At 39.0% G+C, this 17,424-nt stretch overlaps 1 protein-coding gene across 1 annotated transcript in view; it reads right to left on the reverse strand.

The window, feature by feature from the left end:
• The window catches only part of ubr3 (ubiquitin protein ligase E3 component n-recognin 3), a 52,697-nt gene extending 37,489 nt beyond the window's left edge, over positions 1-15,208 (reverse strand). The window contains exons 1-22 of the mRNA XM_034693730.1: positions 14,748-15,208; positions 11,925-12,064; positions 11,548-11,700; positions 10,883-11,038; positions 10,348-10,388; positions 8,878-8,944; positions 8,659-8,789; positions 8,258-8,486; positions 7,573-7,752; positions 6,799-6,932; positions 6,562-6,648; positions 6,415-6,480; positions 6,235-6,324; positions 5,998-6,126; positions 5,832-5,884; positions 5,602-5,735; positions 4,050-4,135; positions 3,821-3,962; positions 1,983-2,079; positions 927-1,068; positions 556-660; positions 307-477 (exon numbers count right to left, since the gene is read on the reverse strand). Coding sequence (XP_034549621.1) covers positions 307-477; positions 556-660; positions 927-1,068; positions 1,983-2,079; positions 3,821-3,962; positions 4,050-4,135; positions 5,602-5,735; positions 5,832-5,884; positions 5,998-6,126; positions 6,235-6,324; positions 6,415-6,480; positions 6,562-6,648; positions 6,799-6,932; positions 7,573-7,752; positions 8,258-8,486; positions 8,659-8,789; positions 8,878-8,944; positions 10,348-10,388; positions 10,883-11,038; positions 11,548-11,700; positions 11,925-12,064; positions 14,748-15,181 — 2,967 coding nt within the window. The 5' untranslated portion in view covers positions 15,182-15,208. The remainder of the gene's footprint in view (positions 1-306; positions 478-555; positions 661-926; positions 1,069-1,982; positions 2,080-3,820; positions 3,963-4,049; positions 4,136-5,601; positions 5,736-5,831; positions 5,885-5,997; positions 6,127-6,234; positions 6,325-6,414; positions 6,481-6,561; positions 6,649-6,798; positions 6,933-7,572; positions 7,753-8,257; positions 8,487-8,658; positions 8,790-8,877; positions 8,945-10,347; positions 10,389-10,882; positions 11,039-11,547; positions 11,701-11,924; positions 12,065-14,747) is intronic.
• Between the last annotated feature and the right edge of the window lie 2,216 nt (positions 15,209-17,424).

The following is a 17,424-nucleotide window of genomic DNA, read 5'->3' on the forward strand; positions in this document are numbered from 1 at the left end:
AATATTGGCACTGGAGTGCGTTTCTTTGACACCGGACAAATCAAGTTCAATAACTATTGGACTTTAACTTGTGTTTGTAGCAAAATATCTGGGTCTTGAACTTAAGAAGCTTACTTCCTTCACTGGCCACTGGTTTCGTTCAATGCCATTTTATACTGGCAAGAAACATGGAGTCAATACTTAACAAAAAATCAGTACAGCAGCTAGAAATGATACTCTTAGGTTTTACATTTCAGTGATATAGCACAGATATTAATGGTGTTGTGATCCAGCTCTCCAAATAGAAGAGACATTTTTCTTTCTTACCTGGCCATATGAAGAAGCTTCAGTGCTGGTGCTGGGAGGGGCCTCTCTCTTCACTTCAGGAGCCGTCTCAGGAACCCGAACCCTCACAAAGTTGATGACATGGTGGAGGTTGGAGAGGAGGTTGGTGCAGGGGAACCAACTGTCATGGCAGTGCTCCTCAATGCAAGGCTCCTAGAAGCATAAGATCATGTGAGATGCTGGTGGACATGAGAAGTCCACACAGTGAGGAGACACAAACACTCATCTAACCTCATCCTCCTTGTGTTCTTGAACCTGGTTGTCCAAGCCCAGCTCGATCAGGTACAGCACCATGCACAGTACATGCTCAGACATGTTCTGATGATCCATCCATATCTAGAATATAAAAGACAATAATAATCAGCATAGTTCATTACATTTGTACTTCTTCAATATGCCTCTTTTTCCTGCTCATTTTGTATTTAATCAGACCAATTTTTATAAATCTCTTGCAAAATGTCAGCACCAATTAATAAACCGATCATAATTTGTGTACCAATTAAATACTGAAAACAGGGGCTCTTCTAGTTTAGCCCGAGGACTGAATTGAGATGCATGGCAGCCCTTTATTACACCACATAAAGAAGCGTTGAAAGGCTCACCTTGTAAAGCAGAGTGAATATCACGATATGAAGCGTCTTGCAGTGCAACAGCCTGATTAGGCCTTTGTAACAAGGATGCAGAGGAGTCCTCTCTTTGTAAGGTGGCCATGGGTTGCCAGTGTGCATACCAGTCTGTTTTAAACTGTAATCATCAAAAAGGAAATGTCAGAAAAAAAAAAGAGTTAGCATGCAAGAAAATGTGTTCAGAGTCCATTCACTGCAGAAATGGTTTGTAGTCTATGCAGCCGAACATCTGATGGGCAGCACAGTCGCTCACTCTATTAAGAATGATGGGATCATTGTTATATAAAACCAGGGCCAGCCTGACAGGCAATCCATCATATTCAAACAGTGTGAATGAGCAACATGAGGCTGTATCGCACTCTGAAGGTGGGAGAGGCAGTTGCAATATGTTTCAAGGAGAAACATGCCTCAGTTTCATCTGGCCTAGAATACCCGAAGTGCCCTGGAAAAGCAGGTGGTGCATGTAAAAGAAGCTCAATAATCCACATCACTATTCTTATCATTCTTTCAATCACAGCTGTACTAAATGGATTCCCAGGTTATCTTCAAAACTACTAAAAGCACAGAAGCACTCAGTGAGGGACACTTTCCCCCTATCAGGAGTCTTCACAGGTCCATACAACCCTTAAGAAACCTTTAACCCGGGTTTCTTCTTCACCTCCACCTGACACATTTGTCTTTGGAGGTATCTGTACTACAATCAAACAAGACAGATTCCCTTGATTCCATTAGGATTGAGACTGAAATATTGATTTGTCTCGACAACTATCTAATTGGAAGCAACTTGGGCGCCTGATTGACCTGACCTGTCTTATCACATGTGTTAATGTCCAGGTGATGGAGGTGAGCCTAAGGCCCTGAACTGAGCATGATGCAGGCTGGGAAGACGTAACATGAACACTCCAGATATACCTCTACTTCACCAATGAATGTAGGGAAAAGTGTGTCTTGATTAATTACACTTCAATTTACTTCTTAATGATGTGAAGGAACCTTTTACCTCGGGAGACAAAGGCAACAGTGTCAACTTACAATGCTGAGTATCTGTCCATAGCTGACTGGACGTCACGGCGGTAAACTGTTCTGAGGATGACCATGATGGGATCAAACTCCTTCTTCCACACTTCCGCTGTTGGAACAAAAGGAGAGAAATGTTTTGTAATCTCTGGTACAAAGTCACATTGATTCTCCTTCTCGTCACCTTCTCCATGAAAGTGGTGTAAGGTTGCCCCCAAGTGGCTGCTTCAGGACTGAAGACATAGATTTTATACTCAACACTTACAGAATATTCAAACTTCATTCCCATAATATTTATTCATTTTAACACACAAATTAACATGTTACGTGTGGTCTGACAAATGTGCAATATTCATTCCCTATGTGGGTTGTGTTAAATATATATCTCAAAGGTACATAGTTGGACACTGTCTTCCTTTTTATTATGTGGAATACTACATCAACAAAACCCTTATTTGAGTCATGTATTAAAACTACTTCAGAATAAAGATAAATATTTTATTCTCTTCACTATCATCGCTCTCTCTCTCTCTCTTATTCTCCTCTATCCCTCTTTCAAGACCCAACTCGGTCGAGGCATGATGGTTGTCTAACATGAGTCTGGTTCTGCCTGAGGTTTCTGCCTGTTAAAAGGAAGTTTTTCCTCACATCTGTAACTAGCTTAATATTGCAATGTGCAATGCTCATGATGGATTAAGGTGGGGTAAGACTGAGTTTTACCCTGTCTTGATGTTGGGTCTTTGTTAATAATTTAACATAGAGTACTATCTAGACCTGCTATGTTTGTAAAAGCGTCTTCAGATAACATTTGTTGTGATTTGGTGCTATACAAATAAAGATTGATTGATTGATTCGTCATTGTTCCATGGACATGGTACAAAAAAATACTGTATTCAATACTACTATTCATTCAAAGAAAAAAATACACTCACATGTCAATAATTTAATAATTCAATAATTCATGCACATTTTTCCCCAGTGTATTCAGAAGATCAAAGTCCCTGCACATGGCGTCCTTGTAACTGCAAGCACCATCCTCAGCCAATAGATGGCAGCAGAATAACACTCTACCTCTGATAGAGGTGCACTACACCTCCCAGATACAAACCTTACTGTGCAAATCACTTGACAAACAGGCCCTGTGGTCCTGATACATAATAACTAACATTAACACTTGGCAGGTATGACTTAGTTTTTCATTTCAATGTTCAAATAAAGTTTGGTTTGGTGGGAGCAAATTCCACATCAATAACACAGGCCTCTTGTATAAAACCCAAGCGGCAACCTCCGGTCTCAAACTATGAAGCCCATGCGGAAGTGTTATAAACTGCAATTCATCGAGAATCCGCTTGAGGCTGGCTGCAGAAACACCGGAAACCATATAGACCCCAATTCAAAAAAGACGATATTTGTAGCATTAATAAACATGTTTACAGCCTGGGTCAAAAAACGGCTTGGCTCTACGTAGCTAATTTCTCTATCGGCACACACTGAATTTTTTTCGCGAAGGTTCAGAAGATATTAAGATTACGAGTTTTTGCCCAAATAAGAACATGACTGACTTGACTCCTGGTCGGGAGCACATAGCTGTTGGCTAGGAGGCTCAAACTCCGCCCCTTTATGTCACACTATGACTGGTTGAGTTCCGCATTTCCAATATGGCTGCCGCCGTCGATTGGCTTCAAAACAGAGCTCAGGTGACGTCACGGATACTATGTCCATTATTTATTTATCATTTTATTTATTTATACAGTCTATGATAAAACCCCTCACTGCAGTTTTCAAAAGGTTACATAAACATGTTACATTTTACAATAGTCTATTTCTAAATCATGGCTCCATAAATGCCTTACCTTTAGGTGTGTACATGCCCTGCTGCATCGAGCCTCCAGGCTCAAACACTGGTGCCTTGAAGTCTGCCACATCAGACAGCATTTTCTCAAAACTACAACTCCCTGGTACAATGCCACTCTTTGGGTTGGGATTCTCAGGGATCTAAGAGAACACTGTTAAGGAAACATTTCCATGGATAAATGAGTGTAACTGCTCTTAATGCACTTTTAGTTTAGTGTTGAAGGATACTAAGTCCAACAGGGCGCTGTGTGTACGGTCATTCATACACAACTGTGACACCATCTCAGCCCGGAGGATCTCGTCATCCGTCATCCCTGTAAGTGAGAGCAAGAAATCGAATGTAAACACAAAATGATGAAGATTACAGCTCTGCATTTAATACTAATTAGTGGAGCTCAGAGGGGAGGCAGTGGGGTTAATATAAGTATAATGTTAAGTGTCTATTAAAGAGTCAGCGAGTGTCTGCCTGTGACCACAGATAATTAAAAAATAATGCAGTTTTTCTATATATGGTGGGAGGATATGAGTCATTTGTTCATCACTTTAACTGACCCTGACAACTCACTGCTTTGCTCTTATGGTTAATGTATCATACAGTGTATTGTGCATCAGACAGAGTGAACAAAGACACTGCAGAAGGAAGCTTTTAAAGAGACACTCATCTCGATATGAACATAATACTTCAGTTCAAATTTCATTTCCAATCGAAAGCATCTCTTCAGAGGTGTAGTGAATCTTAAAATATATTACCAGATAGTTTTTCTATGCCACTCATCCTCTAATAATAATAATAATAATAATAATAATAATAATAATAACTGACATTTACATAGCGCCTTTCAAGAAACCCAAGGTCACTTCACAGGGTCAGGTAGGGGGTCTGGGGGGTAGGTGGGGATATCTAACCGGGAAAGGCCTTGAGGAAAAGGTGCGTTTTGATTGCTTTCTTAAAACTGTTGAGGGTTGGAGCGCTGCGGATGTCGGGAGGGAGAGAGTTCAACAGGGTAGGGGCTGCCGCACTGAATGCTCTGTCCCCAAAAGTCTGCAGCTTAGTCCGGGGGATGGAGAGGAGACCCAGGTCCGAAGACCGTAGGTTCCGGGATGGAGTGTGTTGGTGGAGGAGGTGAGCCAGGTATTGGGGAAAATATTACAGGGACCCTACATGAAGTGGTTCTGTGGAATTCAGACATGACTGTGGCATGAAAATATGGCACCTGTGAATTGGGAATATGATAAACTGTGCTTTATAATCAAACTGTAAGATTCTGACTGTCAACACAATTAAGCAGCTGGCAGTAATTTATACTAACTAATTTATATGAGTGAGCCCGTTAAGAGTAAGGTTTGAAGTAATCAGCACTACAGTGTATCAAAGAGATATTCAGCACAGTAAAAATACAGTCCTCTCCTTCTTTTAAAACACTTTAATTATATGGAGCCTTTGTTTGGCTTATTGTAATATGTGAAAAAGAGCACTTGGACTTAATAGCCAGAAAATGAACAAGGATTTCTTTCTTTCTTTTTCAAGCTCAAGGTATTTATTTTAATTGGCTACACCTGACTGTAAAAGCTGAAGACATATATAAATATTAAAAAAAAACAGCTGTAGCTGAGAGTAATAGTAGATACGGTTACAAATTAAATGCATTCATTTCTTATGCAGCAAATAAATAATGAGCTCTACCAAAGTGAAACTGAACCCTTGTTGTTTTTATTGCACTGCAAGCCGTTTGTTCTTTACTACTCGTACAATGCGAGCGTCCTCTGTTGCACCACTTACCCAAATGAATGCGGAGGCTTGTCAGTATCACAAGGAAGGTTAGTGCTCCTTCAAGCATTGGCCTCTCCTGCTCAGAGTCCAACACAGCATTCTGATGCTGAGACGCCATGGTCAGCAAGTCGACCACTTTAAATCTGTGTGAGGAGAGACAGAGTAAAAATGAAACCACTGTGTTGTGTTTAAAAATACGGAAAAAATACACAAATGCAAGAGTAGAATTTAGAGCTTACCTCTCAAATACACTTGAGATAAAGTAGTCAGGGTCCAGTCTTGATGCACAAACCTATGAGATAAATATAAATAAGTGTTTTTCGTTCAAACAACATTTGCATCAAACAGTTGCATCAAATGGGCAACCCTTCTACAGAGTATTGTTGGTGATGCAGCAATTCAGACCTGGAGCAGAAAGATGTCTGGGTCAATCATTGAGTTGCAGAAGTGTGACTGCACGTAGGTCATAGCCTGTCCCTTGATCTGAAGACCATTCCTGACCCACATGTTGCTGTGGATCTCTGACAGGCATGCCTGCAGCCATACAAAGCAAAGCGCTACTCAACATGTGGCTACATACATGTATGAGATACATCCATGATTACAAACCACAAATATGCTTATGTGTCTATAGAGTAATACCTGGATTTGGAGTGGATGCACCATGATCTTCATAAGCATCTCTTGGTCTGGAAGGAGGCTGTCCAGGTCCAGGCCTTGGCATTTTACAGCCTGAGGATTTTAGATGAAAGCAATTAAGAGACATATAAACACACAAGACTACAATACAGAGTCTTAAAGAGACAAGAGTGTCTGACATACCTTACTGAGGAACATGGCATAGTAACGGTGCAGTGGCAGGTGAAATGTCACTTGATTTGGAGCAGGCTAAAAAAAAACATATAACAGCAATTAGAAACCAGAGGAACAGATGCTGACAAAGACAGAACTCTGATTTGTTTTTTTTACCTCGTCAATAAAGCCAATGGCATCAAACCAGATCTGGAGGGTCTCCAAGCAGTAACGTACCACAGTCTTGGTATATTCTTGTGTCTCCTGTGAACAGAAAACACCACATTACAAACATTCAAACATAGTTATACTGTAAGTGCATGCAGCACAACAAATGCATGTGCCATTCACTGTTCAAGAACATCAGGAATGCAAAGGGGATCTGTGTGAGAATAGCATCCAGATTAGACTTACTTTGACTTTGCAGTGTGTTAGGAGACCCCACATTGGTTGTGCACAGGCCTCCAGCTCTGCTGCAAATGCTGCATAGTATGTCTGAGACTCGAATTCCACATGTTCATTCAACTCCCTCTTATTCAGGTTCATACCTATCCCAGCAGGAAAAATAGTGCATTAAGTTAGACAGTCCACACTTGTTATATTGCCGCTTTTTAGACTTATTTACCCCTAATTATATGTTTTCGCTCATGCACATATTAAAACTTTAGAATATATGTTTATTGGCACAGAGCTTTATATTTGTATAAATCAATGAGATTGATAAAAGGCAGATATATCTTAATCAAACACCTACAGTTATGCAACAGCAGAGCAGTGTGCAATGTAATAGTGACACTGCACACATGACATCAGCAAGAGGATACTCCAACCCACTGAGGTGTATTTTTAGGTTGTGGTCGAATACACATGGCAAGTGAGCAGCACTAAGCACGATTCTAATTCAGTCATACACTACCTGACTCACTTTTTCTCTAAGGCATTATTACGAGGGGAGGAAAGATGAGGTCCACCCTGTCTCAATGTGCAGACTGTTGGTATAAAGTCTGACTGAAAATCTGCCCAAGCAGGAGCAAGTATTTCAAATCCAGCACGGTTTCTGGCTGTATGTACTTTGTAGGTATTGAGGTGTTAAATTGTGCAGTGACATGGAGATGAATATATGACTGAGTATCAAATTGAAACAGGATGTCCTGCTTATGTTAATAAGGATAATATATGTGCACTCACCTTGGAAAAATGACACAAAGCTCATCCACAGCATCAACAATGAATGGTCCTCCAGGAACTTTTTTGCTACACTTTGGTGTGAGAGGATGTTAATAAAATCACTAACTAATGGCCAGTAGGTGTTGTTCTTCAACAGAGCTTCACTGCAGTTCACCACAACGTGGCGACTGTTCTCTTCGTCTAAAAGAAAAAAAACAGACAAAGAGAGATGAAGACATAAGCAAACAGCCTTTTGGCTAATTATGTGTTTAGTTATTTAAGCCAACACATCATAAGAAATGGGACAATATGTAGAGAACCCAGATGCACTAAAACTGACACAGCTAATAGCTTGCATCAGATTCAGAAAAAGAATAACTGCACACAGAAATTAAAAATTCAAGCAGATTTTGCTCAGTAAGAAAGGCCAGAGGGATGAAACATCTGTGCAAGTTTCTTTTCATCCCAGAGAATGCATCTAAAGAATTACAGCTGCATTTGTTTCCTTTGAATGTAGACCAGATTTCCTTCCTTAGTATTTTAAGTCTTGCTACATCTAAATGCCTTTATTTCAGTTTGTTGTAGCAACAGCATCACGACTCACTGCTAAAACACAGCATAAAAATATTCTCCTGATGTTCACATTTAATGCTCTGGACTTTTTGAGCTGGGATTAGGTTTGTTGGTCCGAAATAATCAGACTTACCCTGAAGTTCACTTTTGATAAGGCAACTCTCCATCATGTAGAGGAGGACGGTGACCATGATGTCCAGCAGCTGACAGTCTTCCGTCATGTGTCGAGCCAGCTCCTCGTTGCTGAACAGCTGTACGCTAATATGTACAATGCGGTTGGACATAGTGTCTGACTCGTGGCTCTTCATCAGTGTTTTCATGATGAATGCATAATGCTGAACAAACGTTTTTGTGAAAGTGATCTGCAAGACAGGTAGAGAAAAGACCAGGACACGAGTAAGGCGATATGCTAAAATGCTGCAGCTCCTTTCAAGGAGTTTCTGTTTTACGTGTGAAAATATATGATTACAAAAGACAAGCCCTACATCTATAAGTCAAAACAAAGTCAAATGTTATAACACATGGAAATTATACCTTGTAATCTTGATCTGGCAACATGTTTAGTAAGAAGGTGACCATCTTCTGAGGGAACTCATACTTTATTGTCCAAAACAGCAGCTCCTCCAGGAAGCATTTATGCTTCAGTGATTCAATAATACACGGGTCTGGTGGCAGAGAGGGTACATTATAAGGGCATCAATGCATGTTTCATATACTTAGTATACTAAGTAATTACATTTTCTTTACGTTTACCTTTGGTACTACTGCTCAGCTTAACCCTCTTCCTCTGCCCAACAGAAAGCCCTGCATCTTGGTCCTCCTGAGGGGGAAAATCAACAACACACATTACAGCTAAAAGGACTACACATGTTGTGAGAGTCACAAAGTTTGTTACAGGGTTATCAGTTGGTCCTTGAATGTATGCAGTCATCATCCAATAACATATCAAGTAAACTGCCAAACATCGATTTCATATTTTTTGATATTTTAGATTTTTGAAGGGTTAAAGCTGCTGTTAGTGGGAATGGTGTAAAAAACATAGCTTTTTTTCTGCTGGGTTTGGAGAAAAAGTCATAATGCCCATCGGTACTCATCGGTAAGTGGAGTCAATTGAGACTATTGCGAAATCTTTCCGTTTTCCAATGCCTTTGTATCAAGCAATGCTATTATTCCCCTCGTTCCCGTTATGACGGACCAATTATAGCTCATCTCCAATCCTCTGTCCTGATTGGTTAAGGGGTGGCCCCTACTAGGTCCTCTGATTGGTTCCGAGTCCGGCACTATCATGACTGCACACGCCGATATGCCGTTAAGGGGCTAAGAGGAAATCTGGTTGGGAGAGATAGTGTTGACATTCAAAGTCCCTCTCTCTGAACAGATGTTTACTCTGTGACTACCAACAGCAGCTTTAACTGTATCTTTATTGACTTTCTGACAGCTTAAGACAGACATTCCTTTAGTTGCATTTAATTGTTTTTGGCTACATTTTGTTTGGTCTTTAGTTGTTGATGGTTAATGTAGCCAAGTGAGCAAAATGTCCTCAATGTATGCTCACGTAGACCTTTGTTTTAAATCTGCATAAACCAAGATGCATTACACTTGAGTAGGCACTCATGACCTGTGCGTATTTATTTTGCTGTATACCTTTCCTTGAATTTTAAGAACTATCATTGTAAAGTAAAAAATGGAAAACTGTATCCTGTTACATCCTCTGCACTTATATTTTGCAATGTTACGTTTTTAAGCTAATTTGCAACACAAGTAATGTAGAGACTTCAAGTCCAAGCTGAAACAGTCTGTAGTTCATCCAGGAAAACTACTATGTCATTGAACAATCCAAATATCAACACTGGTGCTTGAAGACAGACAGACCACCAGAGTGCCCTATCCCGATCTCCAGACACTTCACTTCATTTATTTTCTACATCTCGTATGAACGTCGCTTTGGACAAAAGCGTCTGCCAAATGACATTGTAACATTGTAACATTGTAACATAGCTTATTCTGTCTTCTGTAAATACTTTTATTATCATTATTTTCATTGTATTTGTATATATATATCTTACTAATTACTTCTTCTATTAATATTATTTGATATTCTTAATTATTGTGTATAGAAGCAAATTTAATGACTGAATCTCCCCCTTGGATAAATAAAGTATTTCTGATCTGATATTTCTGATTTCTGAAGAACAACAAGTTCTTCAAGATGTTGGCACATACCTCTTTATTAGACTCATCTGGGCTCCCTGGTGAAGAGTTTCCTGAGAAAACAAATTAATTAATTTAGCCACACACACAAAAAAATCACAAGTAGCATCTCAAGACAGACGATCAAGATATCAGCAGCAACACTAAACTGGGGTTACATAACATGTGAGACACTTTCTAATCACATCAAAATCATGCATGCAAAGTTAGACTTCTCTACTGCTGAGGGCTTTCCTGTTGTGCAATCAACTTTTTGTTGACCTCAACCAATAGATTGCTATAAAAAAAAGTGTAGGAGAAAGTGGCTACAGCAAGTTCAATATACTTTAGTTCTATGAAATTAAATTTGAACACTTCAATGAAGACGGTGTCTTTCCTTAGCATACAGCCAAATGGGGTTATGTGTTGTTCTCTGTAGGCTTGGTGCTTAGGACAGGTAATCCACAAACTATCAGAAACTCAAAGCAGGTTTTCTAAAGCCACTTTAAAGAGCTGACCAATGATTGACTGAACTATACGTCATATTAAAGTGTAATGACTGCCTTACCTAAAAGGACTATCGCTCCTGCACCTCCTTCTGCACCAACAGTGACATCAGCAGCAGCACCTTGAGCTTTCTCTTCCACAGACACAAGACCTGAATTTTTCAAGGCTGACAAATACTTGTCATAGTTCTTTTTAGCATACACATTTTCCTCTTGGCCTGCAAGAGCAAAGCAAAAACATCAATCACAAACAATTACTATGATGAAGAATATTGAAGATGAACACAATAAAGTAACTAGCAAATGGGCAGTATTTGAAGTAAAGTAGTTGGTATTTAGCTCCAAAAGCTTGGCTTAGATAAACAATCGAGACCAAAACATTTTCATCCTGTTATTTCTTTACATTTTAAATTGTAAAGCTTCCCTAATTCATATATGGATTTCCTTTTTATTACAAGTTTCAAAAATGTTATACATGCCATAATAAATAAAGCAGAATCTGCCCTCTCCTCATTAGCAGATATAAGAAATGTAATACAATAGCAGAAAATTATAAAATAAATAACCACACAACATTAATAAACTGATTTTATAAATATTTCAGGCGAAAACAGTGAAATCACTAAACTTCTGCAGTGAGTCGCGTTTCATTGAATCATTCAACTTGTCATTTGCATAACAGACAAATAAGGAAAACAACAACACAAGTTTGTATGTCGGCATTTACCCATGCTCAACTCCTTGAATGTTTGCTGATTAGTTAAGATCTTTGTCAGTACAGTCCTCATTGCTCCGCCCATCTTTGTTAGCTCCTCGAGGAAGGAGATCTGAGGCTCCAGCTGTTGCAGGACTTTCTGTAGATCTCTCTCAGTTGAGGTGTCTGGTAAAGCGAGATAAGAGAGATTATCTACAAGACACGTAAATGACACGTAAATAGGACGTGAACAGTTGTATAACACTGGTATCCAGCTAGCACAGCAACACCTGGTTTGCATATGATATGCAATCAGGAGTTCACATCATACAGAAACTGTCAAAATAGAAATCAATGTGAAATTATGGAATACTTCTAATAAGAGAAGACTGTTTTCTTGAAAGTTTTACCTGGCTCAATGTAGCCATCTCTCAGGTACTGGATGATACACAGGATAAAGCGAGGAAGAACCATCTCAGACATCAAGAGAAGGTCTCGAGGTATTGAGGGGATGTTCTCCCCCGTTCTCAACCGATGCCGTCTGCAAAACCTGTCACACACACACACACACACACACACACACACACACACACACACACACACACACACACACACACACACACACACACACACACACACACACACACACACACACACACAAATAAAAAAAACATAAAAATAACCGTGTTGGTGTTTCAGAACTCTCATTGTGATCAAAGTAGTCCTCTCCTTATATTCTCTCATTAATCCAATTTTTAAAATACATAAGCAGCTTAAATCATTCCCATAAGTCACACCAGAAACTAAGGGTATTTAAAGTTAAGTAAAAGCTCCATTAATGTCCCACCACAGCTGAAGGCTTTCCGTCTTCACAGATGTCATACTTTTGGTGGATCAAGACACAGCGTTGGAGATATGGTTGGATTGAGGCTAAGGGATGGTTGGAATTAGGTGAGCATTTCAGGATAAGATTCTTGGATGTCGTTCTGATTAAGGACCACAACAACCACTTCATCTCTTGCTCAATTTCTTCCAGACTCCATTTGCATGACATGAATCAGTCAGTACTGTAATCCCTCCATGTATAGGTTTAATAAAAGAGTAATATCAGCAGTCAACAAAGCTGTTGTGGCATCACAATTATTTTATTGAACCTCTAAAAATAAGTGCCCAATAACAAGGGCTGTGATCTATCAATTACAGCAGGGGTTCCCAAACTTTTCAGCCTGCGACCCCCAAAATATAGATGCCATAGATCTGCGACCCCATCTGTCCCTGAAAGTGATTTAATGTGGCTTCATTTAGCTGGTCCGCAGAAAGTTAGCCTACCTATATGAGCATATGTCTGTGTTTCCTGTGCTGTTATGAATTAACCTACTGCTACTGATGCTTTTGATAATTAACTGTTCACTAACTCTAAACTTCAGAGTCATCTGGCAAAAAGAAAGGCAGAAAACTCATTACATTTTCTATTTTCAAGGTTTTAATTCAAGGTTAGCTACTATTTTTGTCTATGTTTTTACTATAAATGAGTAAAATGTACTGTGTTTAGATAACTTTTGTCATTCCACTTTTTTTTATTGCATTTTTTCAGTATTTCCTTGTTCACCACAAGTTAACAAATTATATATAAGCAACGCAAAACCAACAAAGAGAAGAAAAAATAAATAAATACAAAAATAAATAAATAATAATAATAATAATGATAATAATGATAATAATAATAATAGAGAAATAATACAATTTAACAGTACAAACAAAAAGAAAGATAAACTTAAGTGTAGCGACTACGAAGAGCCAAAAGCTGCTGAGAAGCTGAGGTTGGGCCTAGTTAGTGTCAGACGTGCTAAAAGCAAAAGTTCACTAATGCACAAAAAAGTAAGTTTAACCTTTTATTAACGAAAAAGGATAATTAACTCATGATATGGTGCACAAAAGAAAATAGAGAAAATAAGTGATAAATAAGCGTAAACTAAGTGGTCAACAAAAAGTACGGAGACCCAGCTCACCCCCTCTCTCTACCTGCAAACATAAGAAAACAGGTGACCTAAATGAACTGAATATCCCCGCCCCTAACACATGACCCGTAAATAACCTAATTAACTGATTCCACAATAAACCATATGGTAAACAAACAACAAAAATATACAAACAATAAACTACCCTAAACCTCAAAATAAGATACAATAAACACTTGAATCCTTCATGGCTCCTACATGGCTCCTACAGGGGGTCCAGACCCACACTTTGGGAACCCCTGAATTACAGTATGGCCTGAAAGTAAAATGAACGGACCTGAGATTTGATGGGCAGTTGGGTACATACGTATTGACTAATATACTACCGAGGTATGAATTTATAATACAATTATTTCATTTAACCCTCCTGTTATGTGGTCAAATTGACCCTTTATAAACTCTATCATAGGTAATATATGCCTTCCAAACCAGCTAATTTGCAGCATACAACTCTGGGCAGCATGTGACAGAAGAGATGTCGTGTTAATTTATCAGCATCACTTCATAGAAAAATAAAAATTCAAAATGTAAAATGAAATAAACAAAAATCTATGTCATGTAAAACAATTGTATTTATATTTAGGGCTTTCCAATGTACATTAAAACAAGTTTTAATATGAATTTCATTGAACCATGATCTGTGAGAATTAAACAACACCAATGGACCACATCTTGATTTTAACGGCTAAAGGAGTTACAAATTAGAGTAAGAAATGTGTATTGGGATTTTTTGGGTTCTGACACTTTTGGATAATTGAATATGCCCCGGGTCAAATTGACCCAGGAACATTATTGCTGATCCAGAGAAACGAACATAACAGGAGGGTTAAGAATTTATTTCTAATGCATACTTGATCCCTTTAAATAAACTATACATGTAGGCAGTCATGTACCAGTTGTATAGAGATATTATAACATCTCCACCTGCTAGCTGCTGGTTCGAGGATTGTTGTGGTTAGCATGACTGGCTAACTCTCGGAGCAGAGGTGCTTAGTCAAGGTTTCCTATTAATAAATGACAGGAGCATCGTACCATTCAACACGGCTTTAAGCTGGCAGTAACTCGTAAGCATATCCAAAACAGAATAATCTTACAGCTGAGACCAGCTACGCAGATAATATATTTTTATTGGCTTTGCAATGGGACCTGTCAAACCCCCGTTACCTGGCTCTCCCTGTGGTTAGCCAGCTTAGCTAGCAGCTAGCTTGGACTTACCCACTCTCTCGCATGACATTACTGTCTCCACAGTCACAGGCCCCACCAGCCTGGCTCCTGAACATGTTAAAATCATGGCCCGTGTGGTCTCCGTTATTAAAACACTCAGCACACAGTGACATGCATGGGGAGATCCCACAGGTTCGACATCGATAAGCCACGAAGTTAGCCGTCCAGACCAAGCCGCACAGAGTCGCGTTGTCATAGGACCGGACCGTTTTGCAGAACTCCTCGAAACCTTCGCCTCCTGCAATCAGACATTTACACCAGTCCAAGGCTTCAGTGTCAGCCGCTGGTTTCTCGGGATTTAGTACGACGTCAAGCAACTCCTGGAGTTGTCTGACCCCAGTGCTATTATCAGTCCGGTTTAAGTCTGCCTTCAAGTGGGCGGCAGTAGCTTTCTTGTCCCGGCGCAGCAGCGACGCCGCCATCATGCACTCTGGTTTGTTGTCCACAAATTTATTTTTGTTGTCTTGTTTCCATGTTCTCGTGGATTCTCGCGATAACACTCGCTGCGTCGTTGTCAGACGACAAACGTACAACTTTAAATACTATTCACTGTACAATAATGTTAAATCTAACCGGTAATTTAGATCAAATTAAGCATGTGAGATTTATTTAGTTTGGTAGTTAACAGTGGTGGACAGTAACAAAGTAAATTTACTTGAGTACAGTACTTAAGTACATTTTTTGAGTATCTGTACTTTACTTGAGTATTATTATTTTTTTGGGAACTTATTACTTTTTTTTTTTCAATCAATATATTTATTGAGGTTTTTTTTACACATTTTAGAGACAAAACAACAAATTGATGTGTGCCTCACAGTCAAGGCACCCACCAACCTTAAACATGAAAACAAACTTCTTCTCAGACCAAAGGCCATCTTTTATGCAAACATATATATAAAATAAAATTACATGAAAGGGTAGTATACACTCAAAAAATATTATTATCACCACAAGCTTCAATCAATATGTATTGAGGTTTCTATCAGGGAAAACCATAGGAGAAAACTCATTCCTTCTCCTCATCATCTGACAGCTCAATACTTTTCACAGAGGCAGTAAAGGGTCCCCATATTTTTTCAAACATGTCACTTTTTCCTTTTATAATATATGTCACTTTTTCCAAAGGAAGGGTTACAAGCATTAACTTATTACTTTTACTCCACTACATTCAGAAAACAATTATTGTACTTTTTACTCCACTACATTTCTATCAGTGCTCTAGTACTCAATACTTTAACTTTGAAGTCAGCTCATGAATGTCCTTCTCTTTTCTGAAATCTGATCCCTAAGACAGTAAAATGTGTTTGTGCAGTTCTGTTTGTCTCAGTGGTTTAGTCACACCTGCAGGGGCGATTCTAGGATCAGATGTTTCGGGGTGCTGAGCACCCAGAGAGCTGCCTGGCCAGGCAAGATACATTTCACTGTTTTGTACACCCAAAAATGGGCTAGAAATGCCTATGCATTCTTGTATATCAAATACAGAGAAATTTCACTTAGATCAGGCAGTTCATTTAGCGGTGGTAATGATGGCTATAGGTCTCCACCTGAGCACCCATGGTCATATCTTCAGTCCGTGTTAGAGGTTTTTGAAATGAAGAATGATACGTATCGTTTGAAATGTTCTCCCTGTTTCCCACTCTGCTCAAACATACAAACATTCACTGTCCAACCTGAGAAAGCGTGTTGAGCTACATAACGTTTGTTTGATTCCAGTTGAACATTTCAAACTAAGTTGTCTGTGCTTGGAGTAACTTAGTTTCTGTTTTTATTCCATGGTATAGTTTCTAGAGATTTCAAGTAATGGTTTCTAAGTAAACATAATGTAACAGAATGTACTTCTATGTCTTGACTGCACTCATGTATTTTGAAAAAACAACTCACTACCTCCCCCCTCTGCCCCCTGGACTGTAGCACACCCACTACATACAAGGACTCTACCTCAGCTGCTTTTTGCACATTAACAGTTAACTTAATCATTTACTTATCTCAAATAATGTCTGCACTTTAATATCATTTGCACTGTTATCTATTTACATTGTCCATTTTTAAACTGTCACTGCACTGACTGCACTGTGTACATAGGCTGTTTTTATACACTGTATTTTATTATATTTTATTGTATTTTATATTTAAATTTAAGATATTTTAAAGCTGGAAGAGAGAAACAGCATCTCGTTTTTCCTATATGTCTCGTATATACAGTGAAAATTGACAATAAAAACCTTTGAATCTTTGAATCTTTGAGATTTTTTAAGAATACTTTGAATACTTAAGTATTTTTAAAAGTACTCCAGTACTTAAACTCAAGTAATAATCTGACAGAGCAACTTTCACTTGTATTGGAGTAATATTTGACATGAAGCTGTGTACTTTGTCTACCACTGGTAATACTTCTTGTTTACTTAACCAGCTCGGTTAAAAATTGAGAGGCACCCTACTGCAGGCAAGATGGCGCCGCCACAACATCCACACCGGAAGTCCATACCGGAAGTCCACACCGGAAGTGATTCTTTAACCCCCTCTCTACCCAATGCCGGATGCTTCGAACTGGAAGTTTCTTCTTCGTGTAGCGTATTGATTGCATTAGTCTGTCGCTGCTAAATCAATTAGCAGAAAGCTAATTGTGATAGAGAGAGTGAGTGAGAGAGATCCCGCTGTGTATGAAGAA

The sequence above is a fragment of the Notolabrus celidotus genome, chromosome 10 (assembly GCF_009762535.1).
Source record: "Notolabrus celidotus isolate fNotCel1 chromosome 10, fNotCel1.pri, whole genome shotgun sequence".
Classification (NCBI taxonomy): domain Eukaryota; kingdom Metazoa; phylum Chordata; class Actinopteri; order Labriformes; family Labridae; genus Notolabrus; species Notolabrus celidotus.